At 47.4% G+C, this 25,206-nt stretch overlaps 2 protein-coding genes and 1 non-coding gene across 6 annotated transcripts in view; 1 reads left to right on the top strand and 2 right to left on the bottom strand.

The window, feature by feature from the left end:
* The window catches only part of ITGAL (integrin subunit alpha L), a 42,831-nt gene extending 21,038 nt beyond the window's left edge, over window positions 1-21,793 (bottom strand). For 2 of the 4 annotated variants that reach the window (XM_049638638.1, XM_049638639.1), the window contains exons 1-15: window positions 21,466-21,789; window positions 20,312-20,414; window positions 19,522-19,616; window positions 19,343-19,410; window positions 17,833-17,950; window positions 17,577-17,707; window positions 16,293-16,438; window positions 10,423-10,558; window positions 10,118-10,268; window positions 5,996-6,069; window positions 5,783-5,915; window positions 1,969-2,123; window positions 1,510-1,647; window positions 853-1,050; window positions 576-706 (exon numbers count right to left, since the gene is read on the bottom strand). In XM_049638638.1, the coding sequence (XP_049494595.1) occupies window positions 576-706; window positions 853-1,050; window positions 1,510-1,647; window positions 1,969-2,123; window positions 5,783-5,915; window positions 5,996-6,069; window positions 10,118-10,268; window positions 10,423-10,558; window positions 16,293-16,438; window positions 17,577-17,707; window positions 17,833-17,950; window positions 19,343-19,410; window positions 19,522-19,616; window positions 20,312-20,414; window positions 21,466-21,715 (2,027 nt within the window). In that variant the 5' untranslated portion in view covers window positions 21,716-21,789. Of the gene's footprint in view, window positions 1-575; window positions 707-852; window positions 1,051-1,509; window positions 1,648-1,968; window positions 2,124-5,782; window positions 5,916-5,995; window positions 6,070-10,117; window positions 10,269-10,422; window positions 10,559-16,292; window positions 16,439-17,576; window positions 17,708-17,832; window positions 17,951-19,342; window positions 19,411-19,521; window positions 19,617-20,311; window positions 20,415-21,465 lie in introns of all 4 variants that reach the window. The other 2 variants (XM_049638640.1, XM_049638641.1) reach the window with 2 other exon arrangements.
* On the top strand, window positions 8,039-8,275 carry LOC125928081 (40S ribosomal protein S27-like). Its single transcript, XM_049638642.1, has one exon. It carries the CDS (start codon window positions 8,045-8,047, stop codon window positions 8,273-8,275), a length of 231 nt encoding a protein of 76 aa, XP_049494599.1. The 5' UTR covers window positions 8,039-8,044.
* TRNAQ-UUG (transfer RNA glutamine (anticodon UUG)) lies at window positions 12,466-12,550 on the bottom strand. The gene has a single exon. It is a non-coding gene; the product is annotated as a tRNA-Gln (tRNA).
* Window positions 21,794-25,206: the final 3,413 nt, after the last annotated feature.

Here is a 25,206-nt window from a genome sequence, read left to right as displayed (position 1 = left end):
CTCCAGTAACTCTAAGATATGGTCAAGACAGGAAATGTCTTCACCAGTTCAAAGATGAGGAAACTGAGGTCCTGAGAAGCTAAGTGACTGGGGTGCGATCATCCAAGAAGTAAATGGCAGAGCTTCAGCCTGAATCCAGGTGACCAGGTTCTAAAGCCATCACAGGATCTTTAATGTCAGACAGGCCTGGGTTCAAATCCCAGTCTGTCACTGAATTGTAGCTGTTTAAACTGGAGTAAGACAGGGGCGCCTGGGTGGCTCAGTGGGCTAAGCGTCTGACTTCGGCTCAGGTTGTGATCTCATGGTTTGTGAGTTTGAGCCCCACGTCGGGCTCTGTGCCGACAGCTCGGAGCCTGGGTCCTGCTTCGGATTCTGTGCCTCCCTCTCTCTCTGCCCCTCCTAGCTTGTGCTCTGTGTGTCTCTCTCTCAAAAATAAACATTAAAAAAAAAGAATAAACTGGAGTAAGACATGAAGCCTGTATAGGAAGGGTACCTATGTGACAGGGTTGGGGGAAGACCAAAAGAGTCCTGCTACGTAGTAACTGCTCCAAGGATGATTAGCAGTCCCGTCTTACCTGAGTATGATCACCTGCCCTTCGGCTCCCACAGCCACATCTGTCAAGCCATCTCCTCCAAGGTCTTTCACCCCATGAATGGAGCGTCCAAACCACCGAATTCCTGAGAACACCTGGGCCCCTTCTATCCGCTGAGACCAAGAGAAAAATTCATGCTAAGCTAGGGAGAGGACAGGCTGGAGTGGGAGGAAGAGTCGGGCTGGGGAGTGGGGTCTGGGCTTGGAGGCTTCTGGGTGCCTGGGAAGAGGTTTTGGTTGGCGGGCAGGGCGCCTCTCACCTGGCTTGGCCGGGGGCTCAGCCCACCACGCTGCCCGTTGAAGATGTACACAGCCCCCTGCCCCTCCAGAGGGGCCCCCACAGCCACGTCCGCCAGCTCATCCCCGTTGATGTCGGTCAGGGCCGTGATCGCTGCTCCAAATCGCCCAAGAGGGTAGCCAGGATCCCCCTGCAGTTCTGAGACCATTTCGAACCCCAGCTGGGAAGGAGCAAAGTGACAGGTCACTCAGTCACTCTGCAAGCATTCACAGGGTGGGGCACCGTGAACAGGAAGAACGCTGAAGAAAGGTCAGACGTGGTCCCTCAAAGAATCGGTATGGTGCTGGCAGACTCATCAGGGTTCAGGGCCCAGCTCCACCCCTTGCTGTCTGTGTGACCTTGGGGCTTTGGAAAGTGACCCAGCAAGGCTCCCGTTTATGAAAGAAAGCTCAGAGCTACTCAAAAGGCGACTTGGAGGACCCAATGAGGTCTCGTGTAAATAGAAGGTTTGACACTTGCACACAGCCCACCCACCCAAGGATCAGCGATTATCTGTCGGTTGTTCTAAACATCTGATTGACCGTGATCAGACAGAGAAAGCCTTTCAGAATAGCTGGGACCTGGATCGGCCGGGGGATCTGTTTCTCCCACCCCTTCAGGTCAGGGTCCTGGTCCCCACCTGTTTTCTCTGGCAGACAAACACCCTGCCTCCCCTCTGCTCCCCATAGAACAGGGGGGCTCCAATCAGCAGCAACTCTGTCTCCCCATCTTGGTCCGTGTCAACGCCACACAGCTCGCCACCGAAATAAGAGCCAATCTGCAGGGAGAGGAAGACATTCGAGGAAGCACCTGCGAGCTGGACACCTGCCTCCCCTCAGCTGGACCATGTTTGTCTTACTCCAGTCCCTCAAATGAAGGTTGAAGTCCTGGACTCCCCCACCTAGCACCTGTATGAATTAGGACAAGGTGGGTTGTCTGAGGTTCCGTTTCTTCAGCTGGGAAGTAGAGGCGACAAGGCTTACCTCAGAGGGCTTTGTGAGGACCGAACCTGACAGTGCTTGGCGTGGGGCCTGCTAGCAGACGGCAGGGAGCATGACCAGCGCCCCACGCGTCCCTGATCCCCGAGGGCCATGCTCACCTGGATCCCGTCTATTTTCTGGACCTGGCTCCAGTGTCCTCTGCCCTTCAGCTCCCGGAACAGCAGCACCCGCCCCACATGCTGGTATCTGGGGGCTCCAACCGCCAGCAGCGATGTGAGCGTTTCGTCGGAGGGCAGCCAGGTCACAGCGTAACCTGTGGGATGGGGGGAGAGAATGAGAGAATGGGAGGGGGCCGGTGCTTGGAATTAGGACCACAATGGCTGCCGCAAAAAGGTAAAACCCAGGGGCGAACAGGGCAGAGACTGGAAAACTGGGTTAGTAGCCAAGCTACATTGAAACAGCCGGAGAACCTTCTCCTGAGAAGAGCAGCCACATGCTTCTCGTGGCACAAATCCCGCCATCCTGGTCGAAGGTTGCATTTGTCAAACTGTGGACAACATGCAAGGAAAGAGCAGCCATGCAGAACGGGGTAACCATGGCGCATCTTCCCGAGGCTCAGCTGACCTGAAGGTTGGTAAGGGAGACTACACATTTGACTTGTTGTTGTTGTTTTTACTTTATCGTTTTGAGAGAGAGAGAGAGAGAGATCGGGAGCAGAGGAGGGGCAGAGGGAGAGAGAGAGAGAGAAAGAGAGAGAGAGAATCCCGACCAGCGCAGAGCCCGACACAGGGCTCCATCTCATGAACTGTGAGATCATGACCCGCGCCGAGATGAAGAGTCAGAAGCTTAACTAACTGAGCCATCCAGGCGCCCCTACACTTCTTAAAAATCAAAAAATACAATGAGATATATTAGCAGGAAGAGTGCAAAGTCTGCGCGGACATTAAAAATAGAGCAGGAGACCTGAAAAAAATTTGAAGTTATCACTCCAGGCTATCTTCCTACTTCATTGCTAGTGTGTGCGGCAAGGTTTTCTCGTTGCTGGAATGTCTGAGGAAATGCTGCAGGAAACCGGACCAGGGATTGGGCTCGAGCCAAGATCCACCTAGTAGGAATGCTCTGATTCAAGAGATGACTGACTCAGTTTCATCTTCTCTGCTTAGAGTAGTTGCAAGTGAGTGAGAAAACAGAGACAACCGAGATGATGTGGCACAGACAGGAAGGGCGAAGAGGCTGAACCACTTTCCCATTCATTCGTGAACATTCCTGAAGCACAGGGGTTAGGAACTTGTCCTTTGAAATCAGAGACGAGGTTATTATTCCTTGTGCTGATACTTCCTAGCTGCGTGATCTTGAATCGATTATGCCTTGCCACTGAGGCTCGGTTTTCTCGTCTCCCATCCAAGTACTAACCAGGCCCGACCCTGCTTAGCTTCCGAGATCAGACGAGATGGGGCGCGTTCAGGGTGGTATAGCCATAGACTCAGTTTTCTCATCTAAATAATGGGATAATAAGAACCTCATAAGGTGGTTTTGAGGATTAAAGAAGACCACGGATATAAAATGCTGTGCTATGCTAGTGATATCTAAACTAAGATCTGAAGGATAGTGGCATCACAGGCACCCAAGATTATATTTATTTTTTATTTTTATTTTTTTAGCAGGAGTTGAAAGTTTTCTTTTTTTCTTTTTGAAGTATAGTTGGCACAAAGTTATACATACACAATCATATACCTATATATACATATAAAATATACATATATATATATGTATATATACATCTATAATCACATCCCTCTGTCCCTCCCTCCCTCTCTCTCCATATATATATATATATATATATATATATATATATGCAATGTGTGTGTGTGTGTGTGTGTGTCTAGTGTGACAGGTGCTTAACTAGAGATTAAACTTCGGGTTATTTCTTCTTCAGTGAGTGAAACCGCCAGCTAGCTTGCAGTATACTGGGGGACACAAAAGCACCCTGAAGGCACTAGGGTAGAAGCTATAGGGTAAGTGTGGTGGTTACCAGCACAGACTTTGGGGCTACACTACCTGGGTTCCACCTACTAGTTTTGTGACCCTGGGCAGGTTATTTAAACTCTCCTGGGCTCAGCTCCTTCATCTATAAAATAAAGGTAATAAAAATACTCGCAGGGTTGTTATAAGAATAAAATGAGATAAACTAAGATAAAATATGTCAATACATCCCATGCACTTAGAACGGTGCCTGGCAGGGGCACCTGTGTGATGCCTGATGCCCCTGATGCAAATGGCTCAGTTGGTTGAGTGTCCAACTTAAAAAAAAAATTTTTTTTACGGCTTATTTATTTTTGAGAGAGAGAGACCAACAGAGTGTGAGCAGGGGAGGGACTGAAAGAGAGGGAGACATAGAATCCAAAGCAGGCTCCAGGCTCTGAGCTGTTAGCACAGGGTCTGACGTGGGGCTCGAACTCATGAACAATGAGATCATGACCTGAGCAGAAGTTGGATGCTTAACCGAGTGAGCCACCCAGGTGCCCCAAGCGCCCAACTCTTGATTTTGGCTCAGATCACGATCCCAGGGTCGGGGGATCGAGCCCTGCATCAGGTGCCGCACTGAGCATGGAACCTGCTTAAGATTCTCTTTCTCTCCCTCTGTCCCTCTCCCCGACTCACATGCTCACTCGCTCGCTCTCTCTCTCTAAAATAAAAAAAGGAAACAACAAGAAAACAGTGCCTGACACATAATACTCAGTAAAGAATATCGAAAGAAAAAAGAAAAAATTGTGGAGAGCAGTCTCCCTCAGAAGGGTAGATGAAAGGGGCACCTGGGTGGCTCAGGCGGTTAAGCGTCTGACTCCAGCTTAGGCCATGATATTATGGTTTGTGGGTTCGAGCCGCGCATCGGACTCTGTGCTGACAACTCAGAGCCTTGAGCCTGCTTCGGATTCTGTGTCTCCCCCTCTCTCTGCCCCTCCAATGCTCATGCTCTGTCTGTCTCTATCTCTCAATAATAAGTAAATGTTAAAAAAAAAAATGTACCCGGGATTTAATTTATGGGTAAGATGCAAAGATGACACAGAGAGGTTCGCTGCCATTGAAAGAAGTTTATTATGCACAGGTCTCCATAGCAGGAGGCATGGGCACGACAGGCCATGCAGGGCCACGTGGCAGAAGCACCAGGGTCAGTGAGGAAGCAGAAGGAGAGAGGAGAAAATGGCCCAGAGCCCTTATTGTGCTTTTGGTAGGAAGGAATGTGAGGTAGCATAGGCCAGCTTGAGCAAGCTTAGGATGGCATGGTTTGAACAATGTTGGCCGGCTCTGGTCCATTGAGCTGGTCCTTGGCTGACTAGAGATTTAGGTCAGGGAGAATATGGGCTTGGTGTGTGAAAGTTATGGTAAAGGAGGTGGTTGGGAATACAGGCTCAGGGCTGGCTGGTTGGCATGTGGAAGGCCTGCTCACAGGTCACTTGTTTACTCTCTGTGGGAACTAGCTAGCCCTGGCAGGGGCAGTCTCTCCAGGATTCATAAGGCCTCAAGATGTCCAAGCATCAGGGTTACCTGGGTAGCTCAGTCAGTTAAGCGTCTGACTTTGGCTCAGGTCATGATCTCACGGTTTCTGAGCTCGAGCCCTGTGTCTGGCTCTGCGCTGACAGCTCAGAGCCTGGAGCCTGCTTTGGATTCTGTGTCTCTCTCTCCCCCTCCACCTTTTGCACACTCTCACTCTCTCTTGCAAAAATAAATAAACATTAAAAAATTTGTTTAAAAACCTGCTGTCTAACCATCATAAAATACAGAAAATAAAAACATGATTACTACACAGCAGAGGGGCTACTAGGGGAAAAATTAAGAATGTTACGGCTATATTTAAACTCTGAGTTTGTTCATGCTGGTTGCTTAATTGCTTTCATTATTATTTTGAAAGTTGGTCTCAGTGACTCTGGCCCCTAAGATCAAAAGAACCCAGCAGAAAAGAAAAGTACTTACCTAAATATCCTGCTCTTGCTTCTGGTGTCAGCGGTTCATTCCCAACAAATCTATCATCCTGCAGTTTGGCATCCATGTCTAGAAAGCCCCCAGCCCAATCCTTGGCTCCGACTGCCCCCACGACACCGTGACCCTGCCCAGGGAAGGAGACGAGCGGGCTCAGCCACATTCCCATAACGTCCGCCAGCCCCCTGCTTCAGGCCCGCCACTCACCTGGCTGAGGTCAGCGCTGATCCCACTGGAGGACAGCTCCATGTTGAAGGAGGTCAGGTCCTGTTTGCTCGTGCCTGGGGGACAAGGTCAAGAGCATGGGTGGACCCCCAGGGAGCAGCAGGGACAGTGATACTGGAGAAAGGACTGAGAAAGAAGCATGGGACCGACCTTCGGACACAGAAGGAAGAGCCCACATCACAGTCAGACTGGGCAGTGACTTCGGCAGAGTCTGATGTGAAAGTGCACGAGCCCCAGACTCGGCACGGCCAAGATGGAGCCCTGGAGTTCTGTTCCCGCTCAGGCTTCCCCGCTGCAAGGGCTGGAGCCGCCACCCCTCCTGGCGAACCAGACTGATTCTCCCCTTCCTGTTGTTCCTCCAACGCATCACCAAGTCAAGATGGTTCTACCTTCAATGCGTCTGCCCCCTTCTCTGAAGGGTCAGTATTGCCGCCACAAGGGTCCAAGCCACTCTCCTCCCTTGCCTGGCTACTGCAGCAGCTTACTTACTTGGTCTCTGACGTCTTTCTTCTTGTCATGTCTATTTTCCACAGAGCAAGCTGGAGTAATCTTTCTTTGTTTTAATTTTTAACGTTTATTTATTTAGTTATTTTGAGAGAGAGAGAGAGAGAGAGAGAGAGAGAGGGAGAGAGAACAAGAGGGGGAGGGCCAGGGAGAGAGGGAGAGAGAATCCCAAGCGGGCTCTGCACTGACAGCAAGGAGCCCGATGTGGGGCTTGAACTCACGAACTGTGAGATCATGACCCGAGTGGAAACCAAGAGTTAGATGCTTAACCCACCAAGCCACCCAGGCTCCCCTGGAGTAATCTTTTTTAAAAATGTGTATCAGACCACACATTTCCCTTTCTTAAAAAGCTCTTCATTACTTGCCATTGCTCTTTGTTGTTTATTTAAAAAACATATTTTTAAATGTTTATTTATTTTTGAGAGAGAGAGAGAGAGAGGAGGGAGAGGGGCAGAGAGACAGAAGGAGAGAGAAAGAATTTCAAGCAGGCTCTGCACGCTCAGCACAGAGCCCAACTCAGGGCTCAAACCCACAAACCATGAGATCATGACGTGAGCTGAAATCAAGAGTTGGATGCTTAACCGACTGAGCCACCCAGGCACCCCTGCCATCACTCTTTAGATTAAAACCCAAGCTACTGATGAGGAAATGGAAGGCCCTTGCCTCTCTCTCCAACCTTCTCTCATTTACTCACCACACTGCTATCACCGTGACCTTTTTCTGTTCCTCCAGCTTGCCTGCCCATCCCCCACCTCCGGGCCCCTGAGCTGATGATAAGGCTCTTTGCCCACATTCCTCACATGGCTGTTTGATTCTCATCTTTCGTGTCTTGGCTCAAATGTCATCTCAGAGTGAATTTCACCTCCATTAAAGAAAACAAAAAGGCATCTAGAAAGGCCTTCCTTGAAAAGCCTATCTATAGTGGCTCCCCCCACTCCCCCATAAACCTTTCTATCCAACGTATTCATTTTCTTTATAACACTTATCATCATCTCTAATTATCCTGTTTGGGTTTTTTTTTGTTTATCCAACCCGAATACGAGCTCCATGTTGACACTACCCCTGAGTGCCTTGCTCACGGCCCCCGGTACCTGGTTGGTGCAAGCATGAATTAATACAATGAAAATCATCCCACCAGCCTTGCAAGGCTCCTGAGAGCGATGAATTAAATGGTACAGATAAACTGTCTATTACCTGTAAGCTTTCAAGAAACGCACTGATTACTGTGAAGATTTGTTCATTCACTCTTAATAAATGTTTAGAACAACTATATATTTGGTGCCATGGATACAACGGTCAAAAGGCAGACACAACGCTTGCCATGACAGACCTCACAGTGTGGCGTGGGAGGCAGACACGGAGCGGATGATTCAATACAACGGAAGTCTCGGGGGCCAGGATAGGGAACACACAGCCGTTACCGCGACACCCAACCTAGACTCGAGTTCAGTGAGAGCTTGTCAGGGGCAGTGACATCTGAAATACGATCTGGAGACTTTCTGGCAGTGCTGACCTGCCCAAGAGAACATGCCTCTCGCGAAGGACCTCCTGCCCCCGTCCCCGGAAGAGGAGGAGAGGAAGAGCCCCAACTCCTACTTCACGGGCGTGAAGTGCCCAGGACGCTACAAACTCACGACCATGTTCAGCCACGTGCAGACCGTGGTGCTGTCTGGGGGCTGCTCCACCGTCCTGTGCCAGCCGACAGAAGGACAAGCAAGGCTCACGGAAGGATGCTCCTTCAGATGGAAGCAGCACTAAAAGCCCCGAGTCAACATGAGTGGGGAACTATCCCAACAAACAGCTTTAGGATTAAAAAAAATAATAATAAAATAAAAGAAGATAGAATAGAATAGAATAGAATAAAATAAAATAAAATAAAATATGATCTGGAGCATGAGGAAAGGCAGGCCAGGATAGGGGATCAGAGCTCGATTTGTACACAGCCTACGAGGTACCAAGCACTTTGCTAAGCAGTGGTTAGAGCCTGAACTGTGTTCTGTAAAAAAAGATATTTTCACGTTCTAACCCCTAGTACTTCAGAATGTGGCCTTGTCTGGAAATAGGGTCTTTGCAGTGTAATTAAACTAAAATGAAGTCATCGGGGTAGGCCTTGATCCAATATGACTGGTGTCCTTATGAAAAAGGGAAATTTGGACACAGAGAGACAGACACACACAGAGAGAAGATGGCCAGGTGGCAGGAGGGATGCAGCTACAAGCCAAGGGATGCTAGGGACTGTGGGCGAACACTGGAAGTTAGGAGAGGCAAGGAAGCACTCTCTCCTAGAACCATCAGAAAGAGCACGCCCCTGCCGAACACTTCATTTCTGACTTCTGGCCTCCAGAACTGCAAGACGGTAAATTTCTGTTGCTTTAAGCCACTCAGTTTTTGGTACTCTGTTACAGCAGCCTTAGGAAACTAAACCAACAGTTAAACCTTCCAGTGCTGTGAGATTGGTATTATCCCCATTCAGCAGAGAAAGAGCCTCAGGGAGAGAAACTGACCTGGCTGAGGTCACACAGCATAGGCAGAACGGATTCTTTTTTATTTTTTTTAAGTTTATTTATTTATTTTGAGAGAGAGAGAGAAAGAGTAGGGAGGGGCAGAGAGAGAGAGAGAGAGAGAGGGGAAGAGAGAGAATCCGAAGCAGGCTCCACACTGTTAGCCTGGAGCCTGATGAGGGGCTCAAACTCATGATCGTGACCTGAGTCAAAATCCAGAGTCAGACACTTAACTAACTGAGCCACCCAGGCCCCCCGACAGAGTGGATTCTTGAGTGGTCTACCCAATCCCGTTATATATACATAGCTTCGGGGAGCCTGGGTGGCTCAGTCGGCTGAGCGCCTGACTTCGGCTCAGGTCATGATCTCACGGTTCGTGGGTTCAAGCCTCGCGTCAGGCTCTGGGCTGACGCCTTACTCAGAGCCTGGAGGCTGCTTCAGATTCTGTGTCTCCTTCTCTCTCTGCCCCTCCCCTGCTCGTGCTCTGTCTCACTCTGTCTCTCAAAAATAAATAAATATTTTAAAAATCGTATATACCATTGCTTCTTCAACTGAACTGAACACCGAGCCTGTGTCCTAGCAAAGGGGCCTTCCCAGAAAGAATCATGTACCTTTCAGCAGACTAGGATTCCTGGGGAATTACCCTTCCAAGGCAAGTGTTCTATCCAGAGGCTACAGTCATAACCTTTTATTCTGGGCCAAGAGGGCCCATGGGCTCCCTGTGCTCAGCCGCTGTCCACTTGCCTGTCTTAAGTAATTTGAAGATAAGTAAAAATGAGGGAGCTGGCAGAGGAGGGGGCGGAATTATAGTCTTTCCAGAGCCCTCGGTTGACACCAGCAAAATAGAGGTCAATTCTCGCTCCACCCCAGACCAAGCTGAGCTTTCCAAAGAAGATGGAATTTCAGAGGGAAACAGAGGCTGGTCCTTAAAGCATCCTCTCCTAAATTTCCTCCTGAGGTCCTATTCCAGGAGAGCTCTTGACACAGCGTTAGATACTCCATAAGCGCTCATTATTATTACTGTGTCTCTAGTCTGATGTCCCAGAAGTGTTTCTGTAAACAACTTCCCAGACTCTCTCTCCCCGGGTCTGCCACTCACCCTCAATGGCATAGATCTTCTTTTGCAGCTCAGTGAACAGATCTTTAAGCTTCTCGAACGTGGCCAGAATCTTTACAAACTCCTTTGCAGGTTTTGAGGCAAACTTGTGGAGCGTTTCCTGACTTTCCTTGGTTTCAAAATGCTTTCCGATCTGTGAGGGAGTAAAGAGTGGAAAGCTGGCGTTCCCAGAATCACAGACCAATTTTCTAATATTTTCACAAAGCCCTGGCCCCAAGGAGAAAGGGGAGTGGGGGTTCAGGAACAGGAGAGGAAAGAGGGGACAAGCCAGGGGCCAGGGTCCGTACCCCAATGATGTAGCGGATGATGTCTTTGGCTGAGTCAATGTTCTGATCTGAGTCAGTGGCTTCCCCGTCAGTGATGATGATAAGCACTTTGGTGGCATCTGGCCGGGCCCCCCGGTCTTGCCGGAACACATTTTCCCTGTGTCCAGGAAGGCGGGCGATGTGAAAGACTCCTCCAGATCATGGTCTCCCTGACTCATCCAGCTCATTAAGTCACTGTCCTGCTGATTATGCAAAAGCCCTTCTCCCATTCCCCAGGCAGGTATTCCCAGCCTTCAAAGTTCTCTTCTGAACCGCCTACTTAACCCTACCTCGCCCTGGCTGCCACACCTCTCCTCCCTACCCTGCTCTTCCACAGAATTCTGGGCGGCCAGGGGGCTGTCCCCAGAGCCCATGGGCAGCGACAGGGAGGCTTTCTGAGGAGCTGTCTGGGCTTCCTACTCTCCAGTTCAACCACATGCAACTACTCTTTCACCAGTTAGACATGCTGGGGATCCAGGTGAGATTTCAGTGTGGAAAACGGGCTCCACGGCTGGAGAAAACTGGGAAGTCACTTTTCCAGAGCAAGCTAATCTAGCACTCCCTATCCACCCTGCCTCCCCCACCATCGCCAGGCCACCTGTAGACCTCTGCTACAGCAAGTCTCCCAGGGGACTGAAGTGACTTGTTTCCATGTCAGTTTTCCCCAAACCGTGAGTTCCTCAAGGAAGGACCACGTCTGATTTGCTGCTGTATCCCTGGCTCCTGACAGAGTAGGCACTCAGTGCATGTGACATAAAAGGAGGACGGGAGTACTGAATGTCGGACAGGCCAAGGCGCCAAAGTCCCACCTGTCCACGGCCTCCTTCTGAAGCCAGATAGGGTGCCCATGGCTTCTGTTGGGACAGCAGCTCTATGTGTACCATCTGATCCTTCCCTCCCCACCCCACAGCCAACAGAGATGGACGATTAACCCAAGAGTAGCAGGTCTACAACCCCTGACTTATGACATGACCTGCTTTGGGAGCAGAAGCTCAAAGTCACACAGAGGGGCTGCGGTGGCAGGTGGAGGAGAGACGCAGAGACAAGGGCAGGAAAACCCCCTGGAAGCTTTAGAATGGAGGAGCTCTGACAGGCAGGGCTGAGACCCCTGTTCTATCTTAGATGCAAACTGTTTCCCCAAACTCTGTCCGCACGGACGTGGCCTCTCATGGCTGTTCATGGATTTCCACCCAAGTTTCAATTTTTTTTAAATGTTTGTTTATTTTTGAGAGAGAGAGAGCAAGCAAGCACACGTGTGAGTAAGTGAGCAGGGGAGGGGAAGAGAGAGAGGGAGACACAAAATCCAAAGCAGGCTCCAGGCTCTAAGGTGTCAGCACAGAGCCCGATGTGGGGCTCAAACTCACGAACCATGAGATCATGACCTAAGCCGAGGTCAGACACTTAACCGACTGGGCCACCCAGGTGCCCTGATTTCCACCCTGGTTTAAACCACCATCACCTCTCATCTGGATTTTTCGGTAGCCTCCTACCTGGCCTCCCTGCTCCCATCCTTGCCCCCTCCACAGGCTAATAGCAGCCAGAGGGATCCTTTTAAAAACATAAATCAGATGATCACCCCTCTGCTCAAAAACTCCAATGGACTTGTCTTCTCACTTTGAGGGAAAGCCAAAGTCCTCACTATGGCCTCCAAGTCCCTAAGTACTTGGATTCCCAGGTTCTCTCTGACCTCACCTCCTACTACTTCCACCCCTATTGACTTCTCTCCAGCCACACTGGTGTCCTGGTTGTTCTTGGAGCCTCCCAAGCACATTCTCATCTCATGGCCTTTGCTATTCCCTCTGCCTGGGACAGTTTCCTCACCTTCAACGAGTCTTTGCTCACAGGTAACCTTCCCTCATCTTCCTACTGAATATTGCTTGCTTTTTCTTTTTTCTTTTTTCTTTTTTAATCTTTATTTATTTTTGACAGAAAGAGAGAGAGACAGAGTGAGAGCAGGGGAGGGAACAGAGAGAGAGGGAGACGCAGAATCCAAAGCAGGCTCCAGGCTCCGAGCTGTTAGCACAGAGCCTGACGCGGGGCTCGAACCCACGAACCGCGAGATCATGACCTGAGCCAAAGTCAGACGCTTAACCGACTGAGCCACCCAGGCGCCCCTGCTTTATTTTTCTTTATAAAACTTACATCTTCTACTATATTATCAAATTGACTTCTTTATCCTATCTGTTGCATTTCTCTCCCCTAATACAATGTTGAACCTCAAGAGGGTAGAGATTTTTGTTTCAATTACTGCTCTATTCCCAGAACCTAGAACTCGGCATACATGGCCAAAACCAGCCCACAGCTTGTTTCTGTATGGTCCATGTGTAAAAAATGGCTTTTATATATTTTTTAAAAGAGTTACAAAAACAAACAAAGAAGAATATGCAAGAGATACTAGATGTGGCCAGAAAGCCTAAAATATACTACCCAACTCTTTTCAGAAAAAATTAGCCAAGTCCTGGCCTTGAATACTGCCTGGCACACAGTCAGGTAGTCAAGAAATATTTATAAAATATATTTCTATGGCTGCTCCTTTTTGCTTCTACAGCTGACACCTTTTGGGGTACCTTTCCATCCTATCATGACCTCTTTCTCTAAGAAACTGCCCCCTTCCCACAGAGGTGGGACCCCAGAATCCACATCTGTGCTATGTGACTTTATGCCACAGAGCAGAGCTGGATGGACCCGTGGACACCTAACCCAGGCTCGGCCAATCAGCTTTTCTCTCCTGGAAGCTGGAATTCGGGTTGCTCATCTGAACTGAGGAGCTGAGGCTGCTATTTTTTCCATGGACATGGCTTGCCACGGACCCACCAAAGCTGTCCATAGACAGGGAAGAATGAAGCAGACAGGACAGGTCAAGTGAGCCCCAGAAGAAAAGAGGTGGAAACACATCTGTAGAGTCTTAAGGACATGCATCACTTGCATGTGTAACTAATGCAAATTCAACTATACCTGCCCAGCAAAGGAATGAAAATGTGAAAAACAAGCATCATAGCACAGGAGGCCCATGCTGCTCTTTCAATGGATTTGAGTGTGTGCCCAGGGGAGCATGAGACGGAAGATATAATTCTCTTATTCCCCAAATTGCTTCCATGTTTCCACGTTTCCAGTTTTCATAGCCACTTTAATGTTGAAAGATGGGCATTTCTGGCTCAGTCGGTTAAGCGTCGGACTCTTGGTTTTGGCTCAGGTCGTGATCTCATGGTTTCGTGGGTTTGAGCCCCGTGTCGGGTTCTGTGCTGGCAGTGTGGAGCATGTTTGGGATTCTATCTCTTCCTCTCTCTGCCCCTCCCCCATTCTTGCCGTCTCTTTCTCTCAAAATAAATAACTATAGGTCTTAAAAATTTTAATGTTTCTTCATTTTTGAGAGAGAGACAGAACGTGAGAGTGGGTAGGGGGAGAGAGAGGGGGACACAAAATCCGAAGCAGGTTCCAGGCTCCGAGCTGTCAGCACAGAGCCGGATGCGGGGCATGAACTCACAATCCGCAAGATCATGACCTGAGCCAAAGTGGGGCGTTTAACTGACTGAGCCACCCAGGTGCCCCAGGAAAGGTATTTTTTTTTTTAATGTTTATTATTTCTGAGAGAGAGAGAGACAGAGCATGAGCAGGGGAGGGGCAGAAAGAAAGGAAATCACAGAATGCGAAGCAGGCTCCAGGCTCTGAGTGTCAGCACAGAAGCCCGATATGGGACTCAAACCCACGAACCATGAGCTCATGACCTGAGCCGAAGTCAGACGCTTAACTGGCTGAGCCACCCAGGCACCCCCAAGATAAGTATTTTTTTAAATATACAATATGGGGGAGCGTGGCTGGCTCAGTTAGTAGAGCATGCAACTCTCAATTGAATTCTCAGGGTTGCTAGTTCAAGCCCCACGATGGGTATGGAGCCTACTTAAAAAAAAAATAAATGAAGTGAATGAACGAACGAACGAATGAATGAATGAATAAATACATAAAATAAACAAACAAACGGGCTCCTGGGAGTTGTAGTTTGGTCCGCTTGTGCTGGCACTGCTATTGGCTCGTGCTAGCCCCTGTCTGTCTGTGGGCAAGCGCCACTGTGGTGTTCAAGAACAGCCCATGGGAGAATCATTTGAAGAGGTGGTGACGAAGGTCATACAACAGGCGTGGACATGTTTGGATTTCCAACAGCTACCCTGCTGGATTGCCGTGGCAGATATGCCCCAAATGTAGCATTTTTCAGTGCACGTGAGGACAGAAGCCCAGCACAAACATGTTCACTCTGAGGCCGCAGGATTCTGAAAGGGATTTCCAGAACCCTTTCAGAAGAGAGAAGCTGGAACAAAAATCCCCAGAGTCAAAGACACTACAGGAAGATTCACCTGGAGTGAGGCAGAGGGTCTGTGAGTGTCAGGGCTGTGGAAAATCCTTCAGGCAAAAAGGCAGTCTAACCTTGCGTGAGAGAATCCACACTGGTCAAAAGTGGACCCACTGTGTCCACTTTGAGTGGACCCACTGTGGATAAAGCTTCAGGGGCAAAGGCAATCTTGTCACATATCAGCAAAAACACACAGGAGAGAAGCTTATCAGTGCAAGGAATGTGGGACAAACTTTAGTCAACGAGGTAGTCTGGCCGTTCATGAAAAACTCCACACTGGACCGAAACCCTACGAGTGTGCTATTTGTCAGAGAAACTTCAGGAATCAAAGTAACCTTGCTGTTCAAAGAAGAGTTCACAGCAGTGAAAACCCCTACAGATGTGATCAGTGTAGAAAAGCCTTCAGTCAGAAAGGAAGCTGAATTGTTCACATCAGAGTCCACGCTGGCCTGAAACCCTATGCTGCATACGGTGCAGGAAGAGTTTCTACACCAGAAGGAATCGTATCTTGCAAGGCAAAACACGCAGGAGAGATACCCTATCTGTGTGGCCAGTGTGGGAAAAGCTTCACTCAGAGAGGGAGTCTGGCTGTGCACCAGCAAAGCCGTCCACAAAGACTCACCCTTTGATCACTCTCGTCAAAGGAAGTTCTCTTCATGAATTAAAAGTACAAAAACCCTCAGATCAAGCAACTTATCCAATTCTATGGGATGAACGGTGACTCCTTCAGAAAGACCATCATGGGGTAGGGCAAACTGATTTTTCTCCTTTCCCCCAAATGAGTATGAAAAGTAAATGTCTTGTTTATTACCCTCAACAGTAACAACAAAATAAATAAAATATATAATATGGCCCTTCAACACACCCCAGCTACATTCATCTAGGCCTCACTTTAAACACAGCCATCTGGCATCTCTTTCTGTCCATGCGTCCTGTCCCTGTGCTTTAATAAAACCACCTTTTTTTGCACCGAAAACAACAACAACAACAACAATAACAATAAAGCCATCTGGTCCAACTCTGGGGGAAAAAAACTTCTATAGTAGATTTAGGAAATCAGGATATGCTAGTTTCCAACGTGGACTTGAATATGTCGAATTTTAGAACAGTTCAAGGAATTCTTCAAGGACAATTTTGACTATCAGAGATTTTTGTTCACACACTGACTCCAGAAGCCGATCACCATCTATGATGGGACTCTACCATGGCTTCCATGTTCACAATCACTTTCCAAGTCTTAATTCTAGTCCCTCATGAGGTCTGGCCATACTTCCTGCCCCAAAGGTTTATGAGCTATCCCTGCATCCTCCCAAGAACTGCCCTGGGGGATTTAGTTAGTATAAAGTAGGTTTCTGTTACTTACAATTAGAAGAAACTGTAGTAAAATAGCTTCACTTGAATTCTTCCAATAACCCGCCCCTTGCTGAGCCCACCTGTTGAGTTCCTACACCCTGAAACCTGAAGAAGCCAACGAAGACTGGGCTCTCTCCTGCACAAGGGGACTCACGTGACATAGTTGATGGCATGAAAGGTATTGGTCAACAGCCGCATATGTTTTACTTTGCCCAACAGAGCAGCAGGGTTCTTCACCCTAACATAATCCAAGAAATCAAATTCTGTTTTGCATTCCGTGGAAAACTGAACAGCAGCAAACTAGAAAAAGAAGAAATGAAATGGCATTACATATCCCTTCCCACTTGTCTGTTCCAGTCTATTTCTTTTAATTAATTAACTAATTAATTAATTTTAATTTTCATCCAAGTTAGTTAGCATATAGTGCAACAATGATTTCAGGAGTAGATTCCTTAGTGCCCCTTACCCATGTAGCCCATCCCCCCTCCCACACCCCCACCAGTAACCCTCTGCCTGTTCTCCATATTAAAGAGTCTCTTCTGTTTTGTCCGCCTCCCTGTTTTTATATTATTTTTGCTTCCCTTCCCTTATGCTCATCTGTTTTGTATCTTAAATTCCTCATGTGAGTGAAGTCATATGATATTGGTCTTTCTCTAATTTTGCTTAGCATAATACCCTCTAGTTCCATCCACATCGTTGCAAATGGCAAGATTTCATTCTTTTTGATTGCCAAGGAATACTCCAATCTATTTCTTATCTGAGACCTGGGGAACCCAACTCCGCATCCCTGCCTCAAAGCATTCTTTTGAAAATGAGGTAATATATACACAAACACAGAAATAAAATTAAATAAGCCTCTGATCCCTTACGTCGTGCTGTCTGCTGAACTCCTATCCTCTGGGTCAGCCTGCCTCACCAGTGGGGATGGCTTCTAGTAACCATATTTGTGTTGAATGACCCTGCTAAACTGACTACAGCTGGTTGGGCCACGGACAGAGAGCCACTTGACTGAGGCTAGGCCAGTCAGAATCTATTCTCCGGGAATTTGGAACTTGCAGAGGGAGGGGTTGGTTGAGAGGCCAAAAACAAAGCAAAACAAAACAAAACAAAACAAAACAAAACAAAACAAAAAAACCCATCCTCCTGAAACCTTCACATGTGAACTTGGGAGCTTTCCACAGTCTCATGTGATCCAAAGAAGCTGAGGGAGCTAGTCTGCAAGAGAGAAGAGGGAAGCAAAAGCCAAAAAGAAACAGAAATGAGAACTAAGGAAAATCCTACAAGCTTTTTACTTCCTGGTTCTTGACTCTTCCAGAGGTCCAGTTACACTGTGGCTTTAGATTCTGGAGACACCTCATGCTAAATTTTTTTTATGCCTTAAGCTAGCTCAAGTAGGCATGTATTGCCTACAAACAGAAAAGCTAATTAATATATTTACCTGGTAGGAGGAGTTGCTGAGTTTCCTCATCACATCCTTCATGAAGTCCAGAATTTTCTGAAATTCATCTTGCTGCAGGCTCATTGAACCATCAAACAGAAATACCAAGTCTACGTTGCCCTTTATACATTCTACAGAGGCCAGACACAAAGGGACTTAATGAAGTGTCTCCATGGGTTGGCCTGCCCATGCTGGTTCCCTCGTATGAGCAACCACTTGGGAGAGATTTTTACCCATGAGATCCCCAGCTCCTTACCCTGATAACCAGGATGACTTTGCAGCACAGGACCCTTCAGATTCTGGTCGAAAAGGTAACACAGGCCACTCAGATAAACATTCTGGTCACATGTCCGAGACAGTCCAGGGTCACAGGCCTGAAGGAAGCAAAGGTTAAAAAAAGAAGGGTTAGGGCTTCCTTTTCCTGTGTGTCTTTTGGGCATCATCAGTCAAGAACAAGAACCTTCAGAGTCATCATCCCCTATCCTCACTCCCCACATCCAACTGGTTATGCCTAGAGGACAGAGTCTATACTCTTGAGTTTGGCATTCATATTGTTTACAGTTGAGCACTACCCCACATTTCCAGGCCCTTCTTCTCCCATTCCCAATCACACATTCTGTGTTTGAGCCAAATCACTCACTATTCCTGGAATATACAGTGTTGCTTCTTTCATTTATGACTATCCCTCCTGCCAAGCTGCAATTTTTCTTGAAAGTCAGAGCTCATGTCATCTTTGTATCTCACTCCTCTGACCCCATCAGAACCCAGCACATCGGCTGGCATGTTAATAACAGCTAAGTAAACAAGCTCAAATTAAATACTGGGTAAATATTTCACTCAGCTAGCCTTCTATCTCTCACATACCTGTGTCAGAAGATGCTGCTGGGATGAACTGTAAAGACCAATGGGCTTACAATCAAATGGGAATTTGACTCCAATCCCGGCTCTACCTCTTTAAAACCATGTGACCTTGGGGCACCTGGGTGGCTCAGTTGGTTGAGCATCTGACTCTTGATTTCGGCTCAGGTCATGATCTCGTGGTTTGTGAGTTCGAACCCCACGTCGGGCTCTGTGTTGACAGTGTGGAGTCTGCTTGGCATTCTCCCTCTCTCCCTGCCTCTCTCTCTCTCTCTCTCTCTCGATAAATAAACTTGATAAAAAATAAAATAAAATAAAACCATGTGACCTTGGCCAAGTCTCTTAACCTCTTTGGTTTTGCTTCCTCATGTATAAAATGTGTATACTGATCCCTATCTACCCAAGTGTCTCAAGGGTTAAAAGAGATAAAGCAGTGATTCCCAAACGTCAGGCATTTGTGTACCATGGGACAATTTCTGCCATGTGGGTGTCTCAGGCATATTATTATTTATTTGATATTTTATTTACTTTAAATTTACTTTCTTAAAACTTTAGCCTCATCCCAAGCAATTCAATCCAAGAAATCATGAATTTGATGTGTTGTATATTTTTCCTAAAAAAAACCATTAAATGAAAATGTAACTATAAAACATTAAACGCTTGCATACCACCAAAAATCATCTCTGTACATCAGTGGTCACAGATATTTCATATTTGGAAAAAACTGATATTGGGTCTCAAAAATAACTGGCTCATATTCAATTCTTAATAAACACTGATTGAATCAGAATCTCTTTGATGCTTTTAATCTTCTACAGGATCTTTACTCCATCTTCCTTTCTTCTTCTCAATCTCTCCTTAGCATCAAGCTTCACTGGCTCTCATATCACACTATACAAAATTCTTACCAAAAGGCTTCCCTTTGTGGAGTCTGTCGCCAGGGTCATTCCCAAGTACTTAGAGGTATAGTTGGAACCTGTAGACACCAGGAGATTGGGCTGGAGGAATTTAGGCAACCCAGGTGTGGTGGGCCAGCCTCAATTTCCCTGGGACACCGTTCCTCCCAGTTTTCTGACCAGTTACTCACCATGCAGGCTGACTGGGATGCAGTGGCCAGTGCCTGCCTGGCACTGATAGAGGTTTCCTGTGCTGTTCCCCTCACCTGGAGCTCCTACGACAACCCTGATGAGAAATCTCGCCTGTGAGATTGAGTTGTCCCGTTTTTTACCCACCCACTCCCACCCACTGAGGGTTCAGATCCACAAGAATCTCAAAGCAATGCAGCCACTCTCTTTCAGGGAGGCTCCTCAGCTCCCACCCCTTCCCTGTGGAATCCCAGATAAGATAAGCCAATACGTCAAAATTCTAGAAAGTTAAGGATCTTTTTCCATTTATAGTCTAGAAAAACTGAGGTCCAGAGAATGATGTGGGACAATGTCACATTAGGAGTTCGTTCAATCAGTCATCAATTCAAATTCAATTCAGTTCATCAGTAGCATCAATTCAGTAGCATATCTACGATGTGCTAGGCTGGGGTATACGCTAGGGATGAGGTGGGGGAAAGACGAGCGAAATCCCTGCCGTCAGGGAGCTCACTGCCTAGTCGGAGCGCCAGTGGGAAATCTAGGAAGCGTTGCAAAGCCTTTTAAGGGCTGTGATATTTACTCTTCCGTCAGACACTTATGTGGAGCTTTCAAGATGGGCTGTCCTCGTCCTATCTGACGGCCTCGCTTCTGTTTCCGAGAAATCCCACCCCGACTCCGTGAGACGGCAAGACCCTGGGGACCCGCTGGTTCCCCATCTGGCCCACCCGGGGCTGGGGTCCTGGCCGCCTGTCCTGACTCCGCAGGGCAGGGAGGGCCTGGGAGGCAGCTCACCAGTCTCCAACCTGCAGAACGCGGTACCCAAAATGCCTCCCGGCGTGTGGGAACGAGAAGTTTTGCACGTGGCGGACTTCCAGGTTGTAGCTGGAGACCTGGGCTGAGGGAGACGGCGGAGGGGGGGTGGAGGGGGGGAAGGTGCGGTCAGTCACTTCCGCTGGCCAGCGACCCCGCACGCGCCCCCAGAGCCACGGGCGCCGATTGGCCGGCGCCCACGTGCCCTAAGTGGGTGGGTCCACCCACAAAACCCTGGCGCTGTCCTCCGCCGCCTCCGCAGCCAGCTGCCTACGCCCCAGAAGGAGCCGGACCTTTCCCCTTGGGCTTCCCCTTTGACTGCCTTGACCCCGGGGAAATTTGGAAGGAGCGACTCCCTACTACCCAGAGCCCATTTGGCCTCCCTGCAAAGAAGGAAGGATGAGAAGGCGGAGGTCCGTGAGATAGTGGCAGATGGAAGGCGCCCCCCAGGCGGTGCGGTTGCCCCATAGCAGGGTGCATCTCCCTACACACCCACTTCTCCCTTGGGCCGCGGCCCAAGATAATTAGCCTCCGGCCTCCTTCCACAGACTCAGAGTCAGGATCCCCTGATTTCTGTGAAGCTGCCTCTCATCTCATGCTCCCTTACTGCCTACGCCACCATGCACCAGTCTCTTCCTTAGCTCTCAGATTCCCCCATGCCACCCCCCCACCCCCCACCCCCCAAGCAGCCTGGGCATCCTCTTCAAGCCCCTAACTGTCCATTCTGGCCCTGCTTTCCTTCCAGGCACCAGGCTTATTTCCACAGCATCCTAGGATGGCAGAGATGCTGCCCGCCATTTGTTCAGGTGAATGGACTGACCCCCAGAGAGGGCAGGCCCAGACCCCAGCCCAGCTCCAGGTACCCATTAGCCATCTGCCTTTTTCTAAGACCTCACTCCACATCTCTACTGCCACCTGTGTCTCCCTTCTCTGTCTTTCCCTCCATACCTTGCCTCTACTTCGGACTCTTTCTTTCCTTTCCCCCTTCTCCCTCCAAGATTCCTGATCCTCACATCAGCTAAGGCCATTCCCACCCTTAAAGCCGCTGCTCAGTACTCCAGTTCCACAAAGCCCTGCCCTTCCCCTGGCCACAGACACATGTCCCCTCCCCGACCCTCCCCTGTTCCCTTGCCTACCAAAGAAAAGAGGCCCAGACAGCAGCAGCCTCACTACGATGGTGCAGGAATTCATCCTTCCAGCGGCTGCAGGGACCTGACCAAGGAAGGCTCCAGGTTCAGAGAGCCCTGGGGATTCGCTGACAACCCACACAGGGTGAAAGAGGAAAATGACAATGCCCCAGGGCCTCTTGCAGTGGGACTTTCTCACAGAGGCGCCAGCCTGGTGACACTGGGTGGGGGTGAGCCTGTAGGGGTTGTGAAACCGCATGAGTTGAGAGGAAGTGTAACCAGGTTAGAGACATTTCCTGTGCCTGCTTGCATTTTCACATCATCCAGGAGCAGACAACACGGTAGGTAGATGACCACCTCTTCTGCCCAAGGCCTGCTGATCCATTGTCTTTCACCAACACAAACGGAAGACTCTGTAAGGGTCAGTAAAGGACTGGTCAAATAAACTGTGGTACAAACATAATGGGATGCCACAAAAAAAAAAAACAAAACAAAAAAAACAAAAAAAAAACAAAAAAAAAACAGTAAGGAAAGAAATAAGGTAGGAAAAAGAAAAAGAATGAGATAGCTTTCTCTTCACATTGAAAAATGCCCATAATACACTGTTGAAGAAAAAGAGCAAGTTACAGACAGTATAGTTAGTGACTTATTTTTCTTCTAAAAAACAAAAAAGCAAAAAAAAAAAAATCCACAGAAAGGGAGAAAATATTTGTAAATCACATATATAACACAGGACTTGTATCCAGAATATACAAAGAACTCTTGTAACTCAACAGTAAAAAGACAAATAACCCAGCTTTTGAAATGGGCCGAGAGTTTAAATAAACATTTCTCTGAAGATGACATGTAAATAGCCACTAACATAGAAAAGATGCTCAGTATCATCAGTCGTTAGGGAAATGCAAATCAAAACCAAAATAAGGGGCACCTGGGTGGCTTCGTTGGTAAGCGTCCGGCTTTGGCTCAGGTCATGATCACACGATTCCTGAGTTTGAGTTCCGCATCAGGTTGACAGCTGACAGCTCAGATCCTGGAGCCTGCTTCAGATTCTGTGTCTCCCTCTCTCTCTGCCCCTCCCTGCTCACCCTCTGTCTCTCTCTCTCTCTCAAAAATAAATAAACATTAAGAAAATAAATAAATAAATAAATAATAAAATGGTGAGGTTCACAGTATGTGAATTCCATCTTTAAAAAATGAAAAATATGGGAACACAAGCTGGTGCAGCCACTCTGGGAAACAACACGGAGGTTCCTCAAAAAACTAAAAATAGAACAACCCTAGACCCAGCAATGGTACTACTAGGCATCTATCCAAGGGATACAGGTGTGCTGTTTCGAAGGGACACATGCACCCCCATGTTTATAGCAGCACTATCAACAATAGCCAAAATATGGAAAGAGCCCAAATGTCCATTGATGGATGAATGGATAAGAAGATGTGGTAGATATATACAATGGAGTATTACTCGGCAATCAAAAAGAATGAAATCTTGCCATTTGCAACTACGTGGATGGCACTGGAGGGCATTATGCTAAGTGAAATTAGTCAGAGAAAGACAAAAATCATACGACTTCACTCATATGAGGACTTAAAGTGACAAAACAGATGAACATAAGGGAAGGGAAACAATATAAAAACAGGGAGGAGGACAAAACAGAAGAGACTCATAAATATGGAGAACAAACTGAGGGTTCCTGGAGGGGTTGTGGGAGGGGAGATGGGCTAAATGGGTAAGGGGCACTAAGGAATCTACTCCTGAAATCATTGTTGCACTCTATGCTAACTAATTTGGATATAAATTAAAAAAAAATTAAAAATAAAATTTAAAAAAAAGGAAAGCTGAATTCAATCTATAATATTTGGCAATTTATAGAGAGCACCCATAAAAGTGAATCACTGTGTCATGAAAGAAATCAGATTGAAAAATAAAAAAATAGAAGTTGAAATTGTTTGCGCGCGTGTGTGTGTATAAAAAATCTGAAAAGACACGCAACCAAACTCCCAAACAGTGGTTACCTCTGAAGAATAACATTGACACATTTCTGTATTGTCAGATCTTTTTTTACAATGAGGATGTATAAGTTATGTAACTTAAAAAAATACAAATAGTTAAAAGCACAACAGAATTGAGGAACTTGTCTTCACTTATGGGAAAGTGGGAAGGACCTTCAGATTCTCCCTCTGTTGTGAAGAAATCCTGTTCAGCTTGCAAAGCCACTTTCAGTAGCTGTCCCTGGGGAAGGCTTTTGCAGACAGATTATCTATAATCTGCTGCTAGGCAGCTACAATGTGACAAGTTGCCTCCTGGTACTTAGATAATATCAGGTAGTCTTTTTCAAATTCAGTTAAAATCAGATTATTCAGACTGATTCCTTTGGTCCTCTCTGCAGCGGTTATGATTTACTTCTGACCAAATTCTTTTCTATTGTTCTGAGATGACAAAAAAGAACATACACCTAAAAATTCAAACATTACAGGGGCGCCTGGGTGGCTCAGTCGGTGAAGCGTCCCACTTCAGCTCAGGTCATGATCTCACGGTTTGTGAGTTGGAGCCCCACGTTGGGCTCTGTGCTGACAGCTGAGAACCTGGAGTCTACTTCAGATTCTGTGTCTCCCTCTCTCTCTGCCCCTCCCCCCCACTCTCTCAAAAATAAACATTTTTTAAAAGTATAAAATTAAAAAAAATTTCAAACATTACAGAAGCATGTAAAGTAAAAGGAAGAAAACTCTCTTTTAACATCCACCCCAACTCCTAAATCTCAAAAATAACCACTGGTAATAATTTAGAGCCATACATTCTTTGTGACAAAAAAAAATGTTAGTTCTAATTATTAACCGTACAGGTTGGACGTGTTTGGAAAAACTAATTATCTTCCCACAGAACATCTAACCCAGAATTAATTGTCAAATCAGCCCTCTCCAGAGTAAAGGTTTTCTTCTAGGCCATCTTCAAAATTTAGATTCTTGAATCAGGGCTTATGTTTATAGAAACTTCAAGTGTATCTGTAACAACCCCAGGGATAGAAGGAATTCAGCAAATGATCTCAAAGTCTCTACTGCTTGGATTATAGTCTATGTGTATGCTTCAGCAGGTAAGTATACTCATTTACATATTTATCAAATTTTGTTTTTCAGTTTGTTAATTCATTTAATTTATTTATTAAGAGACAGCAAGAATGAGTGGGGGGAGAGGGGCAGGGAGAGAGGGGGGGGAGAGAGAGAAAGAGAGAGAGAGAGAGAGAATCTTAGCATGGAGCCTGATGCAGGACTCGATTCCACAACCCTGGGACCATGATCGGAGCCAAAATCAAGAATCGGATACTCAACCAACTGAGACACCCAGGTGCCCCTGGTTTTCAGTTTAAAAGAGCAAAAGAACATTTTTCCCCTTTCTGTTTGAGGGCTATAAATCTGAGGAAGCCTCAAAAGTACAAGGAAGCCCCAAGGATTCTAGGGAATCAGACGTTCCATGTTGGAGAGAGCAGATGACTCCCTGAAGAGTTGGGTTGCAGACATCTGAGGTTGGGACCATGTGGGGAAGTCCTGAGACAGGATGTTCCTTGCACACTTGTGGGCGCGCACGCACACACACACACACACACACACACACACACACTTCTTCCTTAGTCACAGGCCTTCATCATATCTCAAATAGTCTGTTCTCTGAGGGCTCAGTTGGGTCTCTCAGTTCCATTCCATTTGCCCAAACGCCCATCAATTCTCACGGGAACAATTTACTGCCACTGTAGC

This window comes from Panthera uncia, chromosome E3 (assembly GCF_023721935.1).
Source record: "Panthera uncia isolate 11264 chromosome E3, Puncia_PCG_1.0, whole genome shotgun sequence".
Classification (NCBI taxonomy): domain Eukaryota; kingdom Metazoa; phylum Chordata; class Mammalia; order Carnivora; family Felidae; genus Panthera; species Panthera uncia.
The sequence above is the reverse complement of the archived record's forward strand: the minus strand, read 5'-3'. Positions and strand labels throughout refer to the sequence as shown.

Excerpts from the sequence above, each read along its gene's own strand:
- LOC125928081 (XM_049638642.1), top strand. The coding sequence starts at position 8,045 with ATGCCTCTCGCGAAGGACCTCCTGCCCCCGTCCCCGGAAGAGGAGGAG.